Genomic DNA, 19090 nt, shown 5'->3' on the forward strand with positions numbered 1-19090 from the left:
GATAATCAATATACAACACACGGAAAGAGACTCCCAATAGAACCAAATTTCCCATTGCCTAATCTTTTATTAAATATAGGAGGAATTGACCCTCAATTACTACCAACATACATAGAACAATGGACTGCTACTGTAATCCGTGATTATGGTATCCATTATGAAAAAGAAGTCCAGTCTTCACAAGACATGATTGCCAAAGGTGAAACCTACTTAGGTGATATAGCCAGAGCATGTTGGGAATCTTTTAAAAAAAATTACCCAAACAGGTTAATTATATTGATTTTTGAATTTTTAATTTAATTAAATAAAATACTAAATGAACGCAAACAAAAAAATTATATTAATGATTGGGTTGAATATTGAGATAAGGAATAAGTGAATCTAGATACTATTATGATGAAATAAATACAATGAAATTTCTCTATTTGACTAAAATAATTGGGATTGAATTATGAATTTTTTTTTCAACTAAATTATCTTTACTTAGTACAAAAGATACATTCTTATAACAAAAAAGGTACCAAAGATACAATTTAAATCAATTTTTAAGGTCAAAGTAATTAACATGAATAGTATTAAAAATCAAAATCTTTTATTTCAAATTTTACCATGACATAAAAAAAGTTAGAAAAATTTTCAAAATGTTAATAATACATTTAAACCTTTGTTCTTTCTTCAAATAGAAAAAAGTTGTTGATATTTTAATACATCGATAACTATAATGATATCTCACGTTAATCTATTAAGATTTTCATTTTTCTCTCATGGACCAAATAGATTTATAATTTTAAATTTATATCACTTTTTCATAACACTATAATACATCTTAAAAAATTGACTTTAAATCTAATTCAATCATACAAAATTGATTTATAAAATAAAATTTACAACTATTATATATTACAAATTCGCTTTAGCTATTGTTAACGTGGGATTTTCAACATTAGAAATTATAAGATTTGAAACATAACAATATTAAATGAGTTAAATATATTTTTAGTCCTTAAACTTTGACGTAGACTTGATATTCATCCTTGCCTCAATCTTTGATATAATTTGGTCTTTAAAATTTAAAAATTCAACTGTGTCAAACTTTTTTACGTGTTAAACGACATTTCGGATTAACATTTGAGTTATCTACACTATTTGACACATTTAAACTCAAATGCTAGTCTGAAATACTGTTTAACAAAAAAAGTTGAAATTGTTGGATTAAAAATACTACATTCAATTATTTTCTTTAATGTAAAGACCAAATATATCACAATTTGAAATATAGACGAATTTTAATTTTGCATCAAAGTTTAAAAACTAAATTCGTACTAATTCCCTTTTAAATTGATAGGCTTGGTAGGGTGTGAATTGTTGAGCATTTTGTAGAACCCCAATTTGCATGCAATTTGAGAAAGAAAAATAGTGGAAGGTTTGAATTGTAGGGCCCGGTGAGAAAGAAAGGAGAGGTGGTGGAGAAGTGTAGGAAGTGATGCAAACCAGATATGGATTTGCACGTAGGTGATGATCAACTTGACCTAAAAGAAAATACAAGGTAAAGAAAATGATACAACATGTACCTGAATCCAATACCAAAGTCAATTTATCAACTTTACTTCTCCACTTCTCCTTCCTATTCATAGCATTTTCAGTTTGATTTGACAAAACTAACGTATGCCAAGTACATGTACAATTCCATACTACATTTACACTTTACTCCATCACAAACATATATACCAATTCATCTTCCTCTCCAATAATATTTCCCATCTCATTTCTTTCTGCTAGATTTCCAGATATTTGTCGCTATTTTATTGGTTAACTTAATGTTTTTAATTTCTCATTTTTATTTTGTCGGCCTTGTTTCATTAAAGGTGGAATGAGACGGACTCGTCCATCGATTTGGTTTTTCTAATTAAAAATTTAAATAAAAAATAATTTTAAATGTTAACTTTTTTTTTGTATTATATTATTTAAAGATAAAAATATCTAACAGTATTACAATTTCAGTAATCACTACTCACAAATAAAGTTTTAATTATTCATTATAATAAGATAATTATTAATTTATTTAATTAAAATTAGTAATTAATCAATTAAAAATTTAAAAAAATTAATTAAATTTTCTCATATATATATATATATAATTAATTAATTAAAATCTAACGGATCAATTCACTAACTCAATTTCTATCGAAACGGATCAAGATTTTTAACCTGTCTAATCACAATAAATTAACCTATCTGACATCATTTTATACTAGTGAATATCAAATTGAATTAAAATAAATCAGAATAACCTATTTTACCACCCTTAATATCATTACAATTAAAAAAATACAATAAATAAAATATAAATATATGTGACAAATAATATTGAAAATAACTATTCAAAAAGTAATGTATAAGTTTTATTTTTTAAAATACTTCCAGACTAAAAAGTTTTTCAAGTTAAAAAATGTGAACTATTGCTTCACATTTAAAGTTAATATTAAGAGTCACGTTTTAATGTAGAAAATTGAAGGGGTTAAATCTACCTATACTTAAAATTGTAGACATCAATTAATTAATTAATTTTTTCATAATATAAAAAGCAAATCCACATCAATTTTGTTAATGAGTAATTTACATTGAAAATGTTGACTATATAAACCTTACTTAATATATAGGACAAAAGACCCAAATTAAAATTAACAATGTAAAAACATGATGTAAATTAACTAAAAGTATATATATAGCAAGCAAACACATAATATTGTTTTTTTCTTGTTATGATCTTTATGAAAGTTGATGTAGGAAAGAAGAAACAAAGAGAGAGAGAGAGAGAGATAAAGTGAAGAAGAATGGGAAGACAAGAATGAAAGGAGAGTCTAAATCTGTCTAATGATAGTGTTGACCATTGAGTCCACTGAGCCATACTCACAAGGGAAGTGCAAATCTAAAGCATTTTTGTATTCAAGTTTTTGGTATGAATTCTTCTCAATGAATCTAAGCTTTTAGTTTAGTGGAAGATGCAATATACAAGTACCATTTTCTACTCATTAATTTCAACCATATGTTATGCATAATATTTCTCCACTTCCTTCAGTGCTTATCACCAATCCCCTCATTTTCATTCAGTAATTTTTTCCCAATTTTATACCAAATTTATCACATATTTAATCAATTATTATTATTATTATTCACTAGCATACACACAAACACACTATATACTATCGCGTTTGTGTGTACGTATTTTTTAAATATAAATTATAGTAAAATGAATAGAAAAATTAATTATTAATGAATAAAAAGAATAAACAATTTTATAAAAAATAGATAAAAATAACTATTCATTTAAAAAATTTTAATAAATAATTATATTGTAAAGGATAAAAAAAAATCATCTTTAAATATTTTTGTAGATGCAATCATAATGTCATGCATATTCAAATCAAATTAATGCTTCAAACAGAATCACTATACAAGTGATCTTTTTATTTCATTATGATCTCAGTAAAAGTTTGTGAAAATTTTATTAAATTTTCATTGGGGTAAGCATGCTTCATTTTTATTTTTTATTTCTTAAATAAATATATATTTATATATTGTGCAAAGAAGTGACACGTGGAGTGTTGTTCTCTACCTGATTGGACAGTGAAGAACTGTTCAATGCCACTAAACTTTTCTGACTTTCTTTCTCTCTCCTTTAACCAAAGCTTATCACATTCAACTTTCGTACATATCCTTCACCATTAGGGTATATAATATTAATTAATTAAGAAAACTTAATTTAGGATTTGATAAATAAAATTGATGATTTTTTTTATTGGGTGTACGTAGATAGACACACACTTCAATGATTTGCTTTTAGACACAATCTATGATAAAATATTATACTATACTTTTTATTTTTTATTTTTTTGTGTTGTACATCTAAGATTGTGTTTATAATAATGTTTTCTCGATTTCTATAATAAGGAATTATACTATGACAATGTTTAAGAAATCAAGCTTTGATTATTATTTTATCATATTGATTGTTTGTAGTTAAGTTTAACTACGTATGAGTATTCTATACGAAAAAAAAAAGTTGATGATACTCTTCTTTTTTTCTTTTACATTCTTTTGGTATGACTTTCATGTGACTCTTACTAAAGATAGGAGTCACATTTCTAAACTAAGAGGACATTATAAAAAAATATATATGTTCATTGACTTTTTTTATGATGCAAGTTTTTCTTTCATATTTTTTTTTTTATGTTCATAGGTAACGAACAAAATTAAAAAAATAAAAAAACTTATGAAGGTAATGCTATATTGTTGTACTTAACAAAATACTTTTATTCAATATCCCAATGCTCATTAACGAGACAAAGTTAGATTCTAACAAATTTTAAGCATTAATGTATAGTTTAAGATAACTCATCATAGTTTAAGATTTTATAAAAAATAATTAATACAGGCAAACTTTCAATTCGATTTAAATAAAGGACCGAATATAACTTTTAATTCAGTTATTATAAAATGAAGAAAAGAATAATAATTTAGAGTTTATTTATAGTTTTTTAAATTACTAAAATATAAGTAAATGCATAACATATGCTAGAAATTTAAGTAAGAGTTGGAAGCTCTACATTAACATTAAGTAAAATTTAACAATTTACATTCACATCGGGGGGAATTAGACAAGATGAATGAGAAATAACACACACTCATTGTTTTATTGAAGGTTGGGTTTTGGTCTCATAGATGGATTTACTCATTGATCTCAAATCTCCAAAAAGCAACCAAGAAGTAATAATAGAATAGTTGGTTCACTTTTGTGTTTTATTATGACAAATACGATATGGAGTTAATGATGAATCTCAATTTTGTGTGTTCTTTATTGAAAGTATTTGATTTGAAAGTCCTCACATTGTTGGAAGTCCCACATTGAATATAGATAAAGCAATCTCATATATACATGAGTGCAAATCTCATCTTACTAGTTGATTTTGTGAGATTGAGTTAAGTTTGAAGTCTAATTCTTAACATAATATTAGAGTCATAAGGGTTTAAAGTAATTTTGTGGAGTTAACTTAAATTTAAAGTTCACTTCTTAACATTTTAGAGTGACGAATGAGACTATGTGAAATACTAATTCATAGAACATGACAAATCAACAAGTTCTTTTGATTAAAAAAGGCTTCCATGTGTAATATTTATCAATGTTTTCTAAGATTTTATAAAGAAAGTGTCTATTGAAAACAAAAAAATAATTATACAAAGGAGATAGGTATTACCTTGGGAGGGTGTGGTAGAATTCAATAAGAGTTATTTTGAAATCTTTAATTTCGTCATGATCCCATTTAGTTGAGAATTAGGGCAATATGAGGAGCATGTGGGTTGTGGAGAATAACCATGAGAGAATAAGCAAGAAAAGACGAAAACATGAAACATAGGTAACTTTTTAGAAGCCAAAACAAACACAGCACATGATTCATTTAGCATATTTATGGCATACTTTTGGTGTGGATAGTAGTATTAGAAGAATAAGGTTGTGTTGTTTTCTTTTGTGATTACTATTGAAGTTGTTGTCATTACCACAACCAAATAAATAGAGGTTGATTTGTACCAAGTACCTAACCCTACTAACCAAAAGTGAGTGAATATATTGCTGATCAAACATTTGGCTTCTATTTAATCCATACACTTACAATTGTTTTTGGAGGCCCCATAATAAGTGCTTCTTGAGTCATCAAAATATTGTTAATTCCTTTATTCTTTGTTCATCCTTGTTTACCAATTTGGCAAGTCCTCAATTTAAAAATGGGGTTTTCTTTATGGAAGTTAATTTAAATTTGGGTGGCCATTTGAATTAAAGAAATCTCTAGAAGTAGTCACAAAAGTAAAATATGACGATTGGTTTAGTATTTAATGACATAAAGATCTTTATTTTAAAGAAAAATCATGTTTTTAAAATAAATGTGTATGCCTATAATCCTCTTAAATAAAATAATTTCCTTAATTTTTTTATGTTTAAAACTTATGATATGAAAGTCTATAAAATTTGTTGAATTTATTATATGTATACTTATAAATCTATACTTAATTACAATTATATGTATCTATGTTTTCTTTATAGTGATGATCAAACAGTGGATTGATGAAAGACCTTTTTCCCTTATCATGTCAAGTTTTAGGTTTAACCATGGCTAAAACAAGCATGCTTTTAGGTTGAGGTGTTTGATTTGTTTGTTAATTAGTCCATGGAAGTCACCTTCAACAATTGTCTTTCCCAGCCTCGTTTTTCCACACCCTTTCTTACGTCATTTAATCAATTAGAGAATTATACGATTCATCATGGAACCAGTTTGGAATTAAATAATTAAGTTACTTTTTTAATTAAAAAAAAAAAAACTCCTGTTCTTGCTTTCTCCAAACAGTCCTCCAATAGAGTTATTTAATTATACTTCCCATGATATGAAATACCTCTGTCTCTCTTATGTAAGCATATTTTTTTCTACAAAATGATTATATCCACACACCCAAGTTGCATCACCCCTTTGGGCCACTCATGTGCATCATACCATTCATCCATCCATACCATGTCACAATCTCACATGTCATGTACATATACATGCATACATGAGTTCAATGTTTTATTGATAAAAGAAAAGAGAGCATGTACATATATGATTGCAACAAACATCATCTGCAGGGTTGAAGTTTAATGGTTTCTGGTATGAATTAAGGTTTTATTTTGTCAGAAGTTTATACTAAAAGCCAGCACAGGTTATCAAAATACAACATTTAAGTACTTATGCCTAATTGTTGCATTCAAATTCTTCTTTCCTAGCTTAATAGAACTTCATTGCTTAAAAGTCGAAATTTAAGAATATTTAAATATTCTGATTTTCTTTCATCTTTTGTGACGTATTTTAGGAATTGCTCTGATTCAAGTCTGTTTGATAGCATTGTTAGGAATAATTATCGTGTTCTCAAAGTATTGTCCATTTTAAAGTGTAGAGTTCTGTTACAATTTTGTTCTTAAAATACATCTCAAGAAGTGTAAAGAGCATTTAAACTGTACTTGACTTTGACTTCTGAACAATGTGAAACTTATTAGATATACCGAAACAAGAATAAATGCTCAACAATATAATACTATATATATATATATATTATATATATAGATTAATAGTAATTCTATCACCGGACTTATGTTATTATGTTATGATGATCTTGTTAAGATTGAACTAAAGACAATGCATGTTAATGTGAGAGGCATTGAAGGTTGAAGACTGTTACTGTACTGTGATGAAGTGGGGTCATTTCATCTTTTTGTGACCCTATATAATACCTACTCTTCCCACTCTTTCTTCCTCCTTCTCAAAACCAATTCAACTCTCTCTCCATCACTCACCACTCTACCTTCCTCCACCCTTTTGCAAAACCAAAACCATGCAAACCAGGGAAGTCTCAGCCCTCAATTATTTACTCCCTTCAAACCCTTCTCCCTACCCTCCCAACAACAACTTCACAACCCTCCAAAACAACATTCCCACATTTCAGTTCCAAAGATTCTCCACCCAATTATATGGCCACAACCACAACACCACCCCCTATGATTTCAGCCCTCAATCATCATGCATCAGCAGCAACTCCACCTCTGATGAGGCTGATGAACACCAACTCACTCTCATCAACGAGAGGAAGCACAGGAGAATGATATCAAACCGAGAATCCGCACGTAGGTCTCGGATGAGGAAGCAGAAACACCTTGATGAGCTTTGGTCTCAGGTCATGTGGCTCAGGAATGAGAACCACCAACTCATAGACAAACTCAACCATGTCTCAGAAAACCATGACCAAGTTCTCCAAGAAAATGCTCAGCTCAAAGAACAAGCCTCAGAACTTCGCCAAATGATCAGGGACATGCAGATACACAGTCCTTCCCCTTCCTTCACCCCTTTTCAAGATCATGATGTTCCTTGCAGCACCTCACCGTTTCTCAGATCAGATTCTTCAAACCAATCCAACTCATGTAACAACAACATGGATCTCCTCGGATGAATTTCCACACAAGAGGCTCCAAATTTTTATCATCTCTTTATCTAATCTTCTTTTGCTTTTTTCCCTCTTTCTTTCTATGTCTATGTGCAAGTCAAAAAAAAAAAAAAAACAAGTCTTTTCCTCCCTTTTTCGCTGTGTGAGAAGAAAAGATAAATGCCAATAACATATCTTGATGAGTATTTTCATTTCACTCTTTTTAGTCCATTAACTTTCCACTGTGTGCCTATTCTCTTTCTACAAAAAGGTGTGTTTAGTGTCTAGTTTTTATGAAGTTTTAAACTGGGTCATGCTCATAATTTCGTTGCGTTTGTGAATGATGCAGTACAAACAGTTAAAAAGGTTGTCGAAAAAAATCAGAGTCATAATAAACATTGGAGTTTGTCATGTTGTGGCATGAACATTGAAGAGGTTGAAGAGTTATCTATAAATGTGGTGGATTAAGTGATAGTTAAAACTTGTTGGACACTTAGTTACGAGAGTCAGAAACATGATGATGATGAATTCCATCCCAGAAAACAGTATAGAAGGAAAGGGTTAGTGACCTCACCATGTTCTAGTAATGTCCACAGAAGTGTGGACTAACGAAGGAGTGTGTGATGAAGAAAAATATGAAGGAAAAAAAAAAAAACATGATCCTTATATGATTTGAGTAAAATAATAATGGAGGTAATTATGTCAGGTGGAATTGGGATGAGGAGAGTATGACATGACACAGAAATAAAAGGGTGTCTGTAGTGGTCATTGGCTAATGATAGAAAAGTTGCCATAAAAAGGAGAACATTTGGACAGGGCACCCACTCAAATTGTTATCACTATTTTATCTCTTTTTTCAGACCTACCTTGACTGCATACTATTGGAAAATAACTTAAACTTTGCTTATTTACTTTCCCAAGTTTTGATAGAGATCCAACACAACTTGTGCACTACCCATTCATGCACCTTTTCCCAACAATAATATGCCTCTTCACCAAAACATAATCCTTTCAATCAATACAAGTATAGTATTTGATGTGCAAAAAATAATGTTTCACCTCTTTCTTGTATATTTTTTTCTTGTGGGCATCTCTATGACATTCCTATTTTTAGAAGATGAATTATTCAAAGTCTAATTTGTCCTCACAAAAATACTTTGAAGATGAGGATCGCTTTAGTTATGTAACGTAGATTGGTTTTATTTTTAATCAGTGTCAAATTCTTAATAAACCTTTTGTGTTGAGATATAGATATCTCGTACACGAAACTAAATATTTATGGATAATCCAATAAGGTCTAATAAGAAGTGACGTGATAAATCAAATAAATCTGATTATAATAGACTTTATAATCATATTAAATAAAGGAAAATAGATCTTTTAACGCTATAATTGACTTTTGACGTCCATTTGACATCGATGATTTGAAAGGAAAAAATAATATTTTATGTTGTTGTAGACTATGAGGAATAAAAAGGAGACATTAAAAACAAAAAATGTCAAATGGGAGTATTCAAATTTACTGTGTAAACATGTCTTAAATAGAATAAGTTTAAGTCTAATTAATTCTCGTAAAATTGACCAGACTTGTAAAGTAAGAATTGTTCTACTATAAATTAATATTATTTCTAATTAAGGTGAGATCTTCTAGGTTCATGTTATTGTCTTTCTATTATGTTTCTTTAATGTTGCATAGTTATGTAGCAACACAAGAATGAGATAAAATTACGTGTGGAAAATTTAGGGAGAAATTGTTGGTGGGTGTGGTTAGTTGTTCTTCTCAAAGCAAAGGCAAATGGGATGAGTTGGTTTAGTCGTAATTTGTTTTGGTGAATAAGTTTGGACACATCAGAGGCCAAATAATTCAAAAGTCAGAAAACAGAGTAGTGGAAGCTTAATTAGCACATGAATAGAACAAAACTAAAATATCAGTGTTAGATAAATAATCACCGACAAAAAAAAATGTTCTAGTCATCGTTCCCGCGTTTACACATATCTTTCTTTTGTCTTGTTAATGCACTTCAAAAGTCACAGAGGGTAATCTCTTATAAAATCTTAGCATGTTAAGTAAATTAGATAAATTGCTTATTGTATTTCTAATTATTTAATTTAATTTAATTTAATTAAAGTGTAAGATGAATTACTTATTGTTAAAGACTTAAGAGGGTTTTTTTTTTTTTTTTCTTATTAGAGAAGTGCAACAATGTATATTTGCTGAAATTGAAATTGAAATTGGAGAAGGTCATGTGTTGTTTGCAATTAGTTTAATCAAAGTGGAGATCAAGAGTTTCTATGAAAATAAAATTAGAAACTGTTTTGGGCTCCAAATGTGATGTTTAAAAGTCTAATGTTATGACTTGAACTACCATTTGAATTTTGGACTCATTTTATTTCATAATTTTGAATGGAGATAATTTTTTTTTTAATGAGGTGGGAGGTAAGAATTAATATTTTTATTAATGAAAACTATTTAAGAGATTCACATAATTTAAATAGAGGTAAATATAAGTCAGATTTGTTATTGTTCTAATTCGATCCAAAATTTTGATTGAATTATTTAATTTAAACCGTAATATGAAATAAATGAGATAAAACTTTATAAATCTGATTTTGTCATTGTAACATATCAGTTTAATATTCAATCATACAAAAAAGAAATAAATATAAAATTTTGAAGTAAGTTATATTTAATAAATAGACAGTACAAGAAAATGCTTCATTAGTAACTAATTTTAGTGACCAAAAGTTATTAGTTACTATAATTACTAATTTAGATACAAGTTTATAAAGTAAAAAAAATCATTGGTTACTAAAATAGTTACTATTATGAATAAAAAATTATAATTGGTCACTAAATTAGTTTTTAAAATTAGCTACCATAGTTTTGGCCACACAAAAAAACTGGTCACTAAAAATTAGCTACTTAAGTTTTGGCTACCAAAATAACTTAGTTACTAGATTGCTCTCTAATTAATCAGTGACAAATTTAGTGGCCAATTATATTTTTTTGTAAATTGGTATATAAATTGGCCACTATAGTGACTTAACAACTTTTAGTTACTAAAATTGGTTACTAATAAGACATTTTCTTGTAGTGAAATATTTCAAAGTTATCAAATTTATTTTAAATACAATGCCATATTATACATTAAATAACCAAGTTTAATGATTAACATAAAACGTTTTGAAATATATATATATATATATATATATATATATATATATATATATATATATATGTTAAGAAAACTATTAAGATAACCCCAAACATGTTTTGAACCTGCCCTAACATAATAAGGTCTATTTAAAAAAAATTAATTTTAAACAGAACTACAAATTATGTTGGACAATAAATAATTAGCACTATACACAAATAAAAACCAAATCCTAATCATATACTTAAAGGACAAATAGTTGGCCTTTTGAGTATTTTATTTGATAAAAAAGAAAGTGCATTTTATTCTTTTCCTATTTATTTTTTCAGTTTAAAAAGCATTTATGTTTACTATTGGAACTATACCTAACCAATACACAACTAATCCTTAATTAAGAAATTGGTGATATTATGGAGGGTTTTAAGTAAATTTGTTGATGAATAAACGATGTAAAAAAAACTTATTGGTAAAGTAAAACGTTATTACTTTTTAATTAATTGAACTAATTTTATTATATCTTAATTTAGTATTTTATCGCTTGAAGTACATCATTAGGATATGTGTAAAGTTGTGTTTTTTTAGTTAGACTTTTAATCAAAAGTTAATTGTATGAACTAAGCCATTTGGTTGGATTTTTTAGTCAAAACAAACATCATTGCTAATTTGAAAAAAAGAAAATCCATATATTGGAGTCAACCAAATTAAAGATATTAATTATACGAGAGAAATAAATTTATATTAATTAAATGAATAATAAATAGTTTAATTTTTCATAAAATTAAGTAAATAGCGAAAATTAAAAAAAATATATCTAAAAATAGGAAAAAAATAATTAAAAAGGAGAAAAAAATTGATGGTCAGTTTGAAGAGAAACCAAATTACTTTTCATAAAAAAAATTACACTTTTAGTTAAGTATATCTTTTAAATTAGTCATCATAAATTAATAAATATATTATATGATTATTTGTAATAATAATAATAATAATTATAATAATAATAATAATAGTATAAAATGAAAGACGTATTCATTTTTTTTTTATGATCGTTCTTAATCAATACTCAATGCATTACTATAGTAGATGAATAGTTATTTAAAGATATAAAAAAATATATATTAACAGATTACATAGTATTTTTTGTGAAATTCAAAAAATTAAATTTATTTATTAATACTTGTGACAGAATTCTTAAATATTATATAAAGGAAAGAAAGGGTTGTGACAATAATTAGCTTATTTTAGTCCAAAATTATTAGGGACATTTTAGTGTTAGAAACCTTATACATTAAGTCATACAAATAAAAACTAACACTGTTTCTAATTTAAGTCATATTATAATAATGCAAAATATATATATATATATATATATATATATATATATATATATATATATGATGTGCATATAATTTTTTGTATTTTTATTTAATCATTAATTGTTATATATAATAAATTGGATAAATATAATCAATTCTCATATTAAAATACATTTTTATTGATTCATCATATAAAACTTTGAGGGAACAATTATACATATCAATAATTTCATGTAATAAAAAACTATATAATAAATTTGACTTTTTTAAATCTACATTAAAAATCATATGAAAATTACTTAATGGGCCATTAAATTCTAAAACATTGTATAATGATTGAAATGAAGGTAGTAAACATAAGATTATAACAGTTGAAAACAATCCATGATTTGCACAGGAAGAGAAAAGAAGGTCAAAAAAAGAGGAAAATTTTCCATGAAAATGAAGAGAGGAAAAAGGAAAAATTGAGAGATGGAGCCCAGATTTCAGGCTGAGAACCATTACTAACTCACCTTTACTCATTCACACACAATCTCACAACTACACACTCTCTGCATTCATTGCATTATCTCTATCTCTCACTTTAACATCATCACAACAACACAACCTTCTTGTCCCATTCCTTCATCCTCCTATTAATTTTGTGCCCAAAACAACCATGCCAATTCCATTTTCCAATTTCCACCCTTAAATTCAAAATTAACAACAATCAAAGCACACACATAATCGACTTTTCACTCACGGATTCTTCCTATTCTTGGATCTGACTTCCTCGGTTCAAGATCCAATGGCGGTTGCTACCAGAGGAACCAGGGGTGGATCTACTTTTCGTGGTCTCTTCTCCTTCCGGATCTTCATCTCTGCCATGTTCTCTCTTCTCTTCATCGCCACCCTTTCGGTCTTATTCACCAACAACCCCTCCACATCCCACGATGTATCTGTAAGTTGCTCCTTTTTTCTTTCAGTACTTTTCCTTGCCCTTTAGTGTTTTCGTGCAAATTTTCGATTTTTATTGAAACCCGTGTTTAATTTGCGAAATTGGAGACGACCCATTGTAGTAGATTCAATTTAAAGCTTAACCCACATGAAAAGGTTTTAAATTGTTGTTACAGTCGAGATTGTGATTGATCTTTGATAATTAGGGAAATTGTAATGAGACTGGAAAGCTTGGTGTTCTGGCCAAAATCATGGTCATGGACCGTTTTTTAAAACCTTGCCACATGATGATTTGAAAAAATTGAACGGCCCCATGTAATGGTTTAGGTGTTTTTTTTGGTCACAGGATCTTCCCACCACTGGTAATGCATACGTGCATCGAACTTTTTTGGCATTGAAATCTGACCCTCTTAGGACCCGAGTGGATTTGATACATCAGCAAGCTAAAGATCACATAGCTCTAGTGAATGCTTATGGTGCTTATGCAAGGAAGCTCAAGCTTGACATTTCTAAGCAATTGAAGACTTTTGATGAGTTGGCGCGCAATTTTTCGGATATTGCAATGAAGCCGGTTTACCAAAAGTCATTGTTTGAGACAGATGGTCCGATTGATGAGGACGTGCTGAAGCAGTTTGAGAAGGAGGTTAAGGAGAGAGTGAAGATTGCACGTATGATCATTGTTGAGGCGAAAGAGAATTATGATAACCAGTTGAAGATCCAGAAGTTGAAGGATACAATATTTGCTGTTCATGAGTCACTTGCGAAGGCGAAGAAGAATGGTGCAATGGCGAGCTTGATTTCAGCCAGATCGATTCCCAAGAGCTTACACTGTTTGGCGATGAGACTAATGGGTGAGAAGATTTCAAATCCTGAGAAATATAGAGATGAAGGGCCGAGGCCAGAGTTTGAAGATCCCACTCTGTATCATTATGTGATATTCTCGGACAATGTAATAGCTGTGTCTGTGGTGGTGAGATCTGTTGTGAAGAATGCAGTGGAACCATGGAAGCATGTTTTTCATGTTGTTGCAAACAGGATGAATGTGGGGGCAATGAAGGTTTGGTTTAAGATGAGGCCTATAGAAGGGGGTGCGTTTTTGGAGGTGAAAGCAGTTGAAGAATTTACATTCTTAAATTCATCATATGTCCCTATCTTGAGGCAACTTGAGTCGGCGAAAATGAATCAGCCTGAAAATGGCACAAATGATTCAAACATGAAAAATGCCAAGTCCCTGTCCATGATGGATCACCTTCGATTTTACTTGCCAGAAATGTACCCTAAATTGTATAAGATCTTGCTTTTGGATGAAGATGTTGTAGTTCAGAAAGACTTGACAAGTTTGTGGAAAATTGATATGGAGGGAAAGGTGAACGGTGCTGTTGAGATCTGTTTTGGTTCTTTCCATCGATATGCCCATTACATGAATTTCTCTCATCCTTTGATCAAGGAGAAATTCAATCCAAAAGCTTGTGCTTGGGCCTATGGCATGAATATATTCAACCTTGATGCTTGGAGGCGGGAAAAGTGTACAGACACTTACCAGTATTGGCAGAACTTGGTAAATTTCTTCTTATAGTTACCTTTTCTGTGCTAATGATTAGGTTCTGATTTACTGTGATCATGTGTACAGATTCTTATTTAACTTCTCCTAAAGCTTATTTAACTTATACATAATTTACCTTAACTTTAGGAGAAACTTTGTTCATTTTGTCTTCTTAATTTCTTCTCATTAAGTATTTAATGTGAATCTTATCCAAATAGGATCTATGCAACTCTAATTTTGCCAGAAAAAAGTTTCTTGAATAATGCTGAATCTATTATTCTGTACTGTTGCTGAATGCGTTTTTCTGTTATCAGAATGAAGATCAAACATTGTGGAAAGCAGGGACTTTGCCACCAGGTTTGATCACCTTCTACTCCTCAACCAAATCATTGGACAAATCCTGGCACGTGCTTGGCCTGGGTTACAATCCCAGCATTAGCATGGATGAGATCAACAAAGCTGCAGTCATTCATTACAATGGAAACATGAAACCCTGGCTTGATATTGCATTGAATCAATACAAAAATCTGTGGACCAAATACGTGGACAATGATATGGAGTTTGTGCAGATGTGCAATTTTGGCCTATAGTTGAGATCAACTCACATCTGTGATCATGATTAAAGTTTGAGATAACATGTCAAATGTTGTTTTACCATATTCTTTAGAATCTAAGTCCATGTTAAATGTAGCCTGTCAGAGAAGTTCTGTGTTGTCACCAAGTAAAATATGCTAGGCAATAATTTTGATAGACTGTATTTGGAAATTTACACGAAGTAGTTTTTGCTTTTTCTTCTTCTGTATTCTGGAGCATATTTATCATGTATTGCTGATGATGGTAGTGTCATAATTCAAATTAACGAGAGGTCACTACTTTTCATCTTTAAACATACCTGCTACATGTTATTTTTTGTAGGTTTCGTGACATGCCTCCTTGTATGTTCAATATTTATATATATTATAGGCAAAAGCCATGTGGTAAATAGATTTTTCAAGAATTTGGTTCACTTAGTGCATTTTGAACCAGCGATGCTTAAATTTTACAGAATTTTTTAGTTTTTTAGGCATATTTTTCTGCTAAGTACTTTATTTGTGAAATAACTCATCTGTGGATATCTTTACAGAGATTGGATAGTTCATTTTATAGGAATTTCTTAGACTGATGTGTGGAGGGATTGAGGGGGGTCTTCAAATTTGATGCTTATTCTGTTTTCTTCAGTTAAGCTACTTGATTTGCTGTATTAGTTGGAACTTCATTAAATTCATAATATATTCTTCTTTTTTCATATGAGAGGATTTATCCCCTTTTTTGACCAAAATTTGTTAAAATCGTAATTTTGTTATGGTTTCACTTATTATCTAACTAGATTCTCTCCTGATTTAAAAGTGACACCTACCAAAGTTATAACTTCCTATAATTTCAGTTAATAGTAGAGAGGGTACCAAAACGAACACATTAAAGAAAATATTGTTATACTATATTTAAAAAAAAAAAAAAACAAGTACTTATCTTCTTACCCTACCAAATAATTAATAGTTTATTTGGGTGAGAATTGGTAAACTTAATTTTGGGTGAGAATTGGTAATTTTGGGTTATAAATACTTTGTAAAATAGAGATTGATTAGTATTATTGGACACATTGCTTCCGGTTTGGATTTCTAGGATTAACTAGGTTATCCATATGCATTTATTCCCTCCTCTATCACAAATCTCTTAAAAAAGATAACTTCTTATGGTAAGAGGAAGCCTCCATATCCCTTCAAGCATTGAAAAGTACTCTTATAAATGTATCCGTCTTAGCAATTCCTTAATTTGACCATGTTTTTATGATCCAAACTATGATATATCCAATGCTAGCATGGGAGTAGATCAATCTGATAGTTGATGACTCAAACTATTCTAACACTAGATTAACAAATCCATTTATCCAAGCTCTTGAGTTTTTATTTTGAAATATAGTATAAGCTTAGGAAGCCCAATAATGTAAAAATGTCTTGTCTCGCTTAACATCAAAGGACACTTTTCTCATCCTCGTAGTAACTTTTCTTGATGGTCTCAACTACGGTCCTAATTTCACCTTAATGATAAGGTGCTTCTCAAACAAGGGGGAGATGATTATAAAACTTCAATAGTGTGCAAAAACAAGGCAAAACAACAAAGATAACAAGTTCATGTTATTAAGCACCAAAAGCAGATTGAGGAACAACTATATGGTACTTCATATCACTCTACAAGTAGCACTAGAGAAGCTTAGGTCACAAAAAACGAGTGTACCAATCATTTGACTCATGATGCAATTTTTTCAAGGAAATTGATCAGTCTTACTTCTCCAAGTCACTATTAGCAATAAAGAAAATGTTTATGTTAAAGGAAAGGGAGCGGTTGTTGTTGAAACTTCTTTAGGTACTAAATATATTTCAAATGTTTTATTTATGCTTGATTTAAGTAAAAGTTTTTTAGTGTGTGGCAAATGATTGAAAAAAATTATGGTTTACATTTTGAAAACATGAGATGTACCATATTTGATCCCTATTGATGTGGGATATTGTCTATTAAAATGATAGAGAAAATTGTTCTGCAAGCTTTTCCAAACAAAGTAGATGATTCTTTCTTGCGACATAAAAGGCTTCGACATTTTAGTTTCTCAACTTTAAGGCAAATGAAGTTTAATAATTTGGTGCAAAATATGTCTTCTATTAAGAAACATGACAATGTATAAAACATGACAATGTATGTGATGTATGTCAATATGGAAAGAAAAGAAAATTTTCATTTTTTGTTGAAGCAAGTTGAGGAGCTACTGAAAAATTACAACTTATACACACGGGTTTATCTGGCCCAATGAACACAACATCCTTATATTACATTAGATACTTTTTATTGTTTGTAGATGATTTTACATATATGAGTTTGGTGTTTTTCCTCCAACAAAAGTTATAGGTGTTTGATGTTTTCCAAAAGTTCAAGCTTGTGGTTGAAAATGAAGCTGAATGCAAAATTAAAGAGCTCAAATTTGATAATAGAAATGCGTAGACATAAAATTTTGTGAATAGGTTGGAATTCATTCTTAATTAATTATTCCTTACACTCTTCAACAAAATAGGGTGAATGAAAGGAAAAACATGACAATTATGGAGATTGCAAAGTATTTGCTCTTTTGAAAAATATCTTCTAAAATCCTTTTGAGTAAAAGTTGTTAATACCTATGCATACTTAATGAATATGTTGCCCACTAAAGTCTTGAAAGAAAAACACCTTTTGAAGCATGACATGGAAGGAAGCCTTCGGTAGAGCATCTAAAAATATTTGGTTGTGTGTTATACTCTTGTTCCAGATCTAAAACTTGACAAGCTGGACCACAAGTCTGACATTGACATTTTTCTTTTGGATATTATAATAACTCCAAATGTTATAGGACATACAATCCTTTCACTAATAAGATTCTAATTAGTAGAAATAAGAAGTTTGATGAGTTTTCTAGATGGAATTTAGAAAGTTGCAAAGTAGAAGCCTCAAGAAAAAATCAATTTAGAGTAGAAAATCTCCAAGAATAATATTTTAAAATTCAAGAAGATTTAGATAATGGTGATAATTTTCCTGTTAGAGGTACTAAAAATCTTGCTGAAATTTTTAAAAGGTGCTACATTGTTGTAGTTGAACCTAAACAATGTGATGAAGTTGCTTAAATAAATGATTGGAGATGTGCTATGTAGGAGAGATGAATACGATTGAGAAAAATAGAACATGGCAACTTGTAGACAAGCCAACTAATCAAAAGGTTATCGGTCTTAAGCAGGTTTATAGAACCAAATTTAGTCTTGATGGTTTTGTAAACAAACTAAAGGTAGATTGGTTGTTAAAGCTATCATCAACAACATGGAATTGATTTTTCCAGATACTTTTTTTCTTGTGGCAAGACATGATACAATCAGGTTGCCAGTTGCATTGGCAACAAAAAAGGGTTGAAAAATTTATCATTTTAATGTGAAATTAGCTTCTTTAAATGCTTTGTTCGAAGAAGACATCTATGTTGAACAACCTAAAGGCTTTGTTATTCCAGACAGTGAAAACAAACTCTGCAAACTTCAAAATCTCTTTATAGATTAAATCAGGGTCTAAGGGCTTGATATAGTAGAATTCAC

The 19090-nt window shown here is 29.5% G+C and overlaps 2 protein-coding genes across 2 annotated transcripts; both read left to right on the forward strand.

The window, feature by feature from the left end:
- The first annotated feature begins 7343 nt into the window (after positions 1–7343).
- LOC114181483 (basic leucine zipper 43-like) lies at positions 7344–8218 on the forward strand. Its single transcript, XM_028067951.1, has one exon. It carries the CDS (start codon positions 7417–7419, stop codon positions 8026–8028), a length of 612 nt encoding a protein of 203 aa, XP_027923752.1. The 5' UTR covers positions 7344–7416; the 3' UTR covers positions 8029–8218.
- Positions 8219–12864: 4646 nt separating this feature from the next.
- Positions 12865–15862, forward strand: LOC114181895 (probable galacturonosyltransferase 9). Its single transcript, XM_028068545.1, has 3 exons — positions 12865–13409; positions 13752–14963; positions 15263–15862. Exons 1-3 carry the CDS (start codon positions 13257–13259, stop codon positions 15536–15538), a joined length of 1641 nt encoding a protein of 546 aa, XP_027924346.1. The 5' UTR covers positions 12865–13256; the 3' UTR covers positions 15539–15862.
- The last annotated feature ends 3228 nt before the right edge of the window (positions 15863–19090 follow it).

The sequence above is a fragment of the Vigna unguiculata genome, chromosome 4 (genome assembly GCF_004118075.2).
Source record: "Vigna unguiculata cultivar IT97K-499-35 chromosome 4, ASM411807v1, whole genome shotgun sequence".
NCBI lineage: Eukaryota > Viridiplantae > Streptophyta > Magnoliopsida > Fabales > Fabaceae > Vigna > Vigna unguiculata.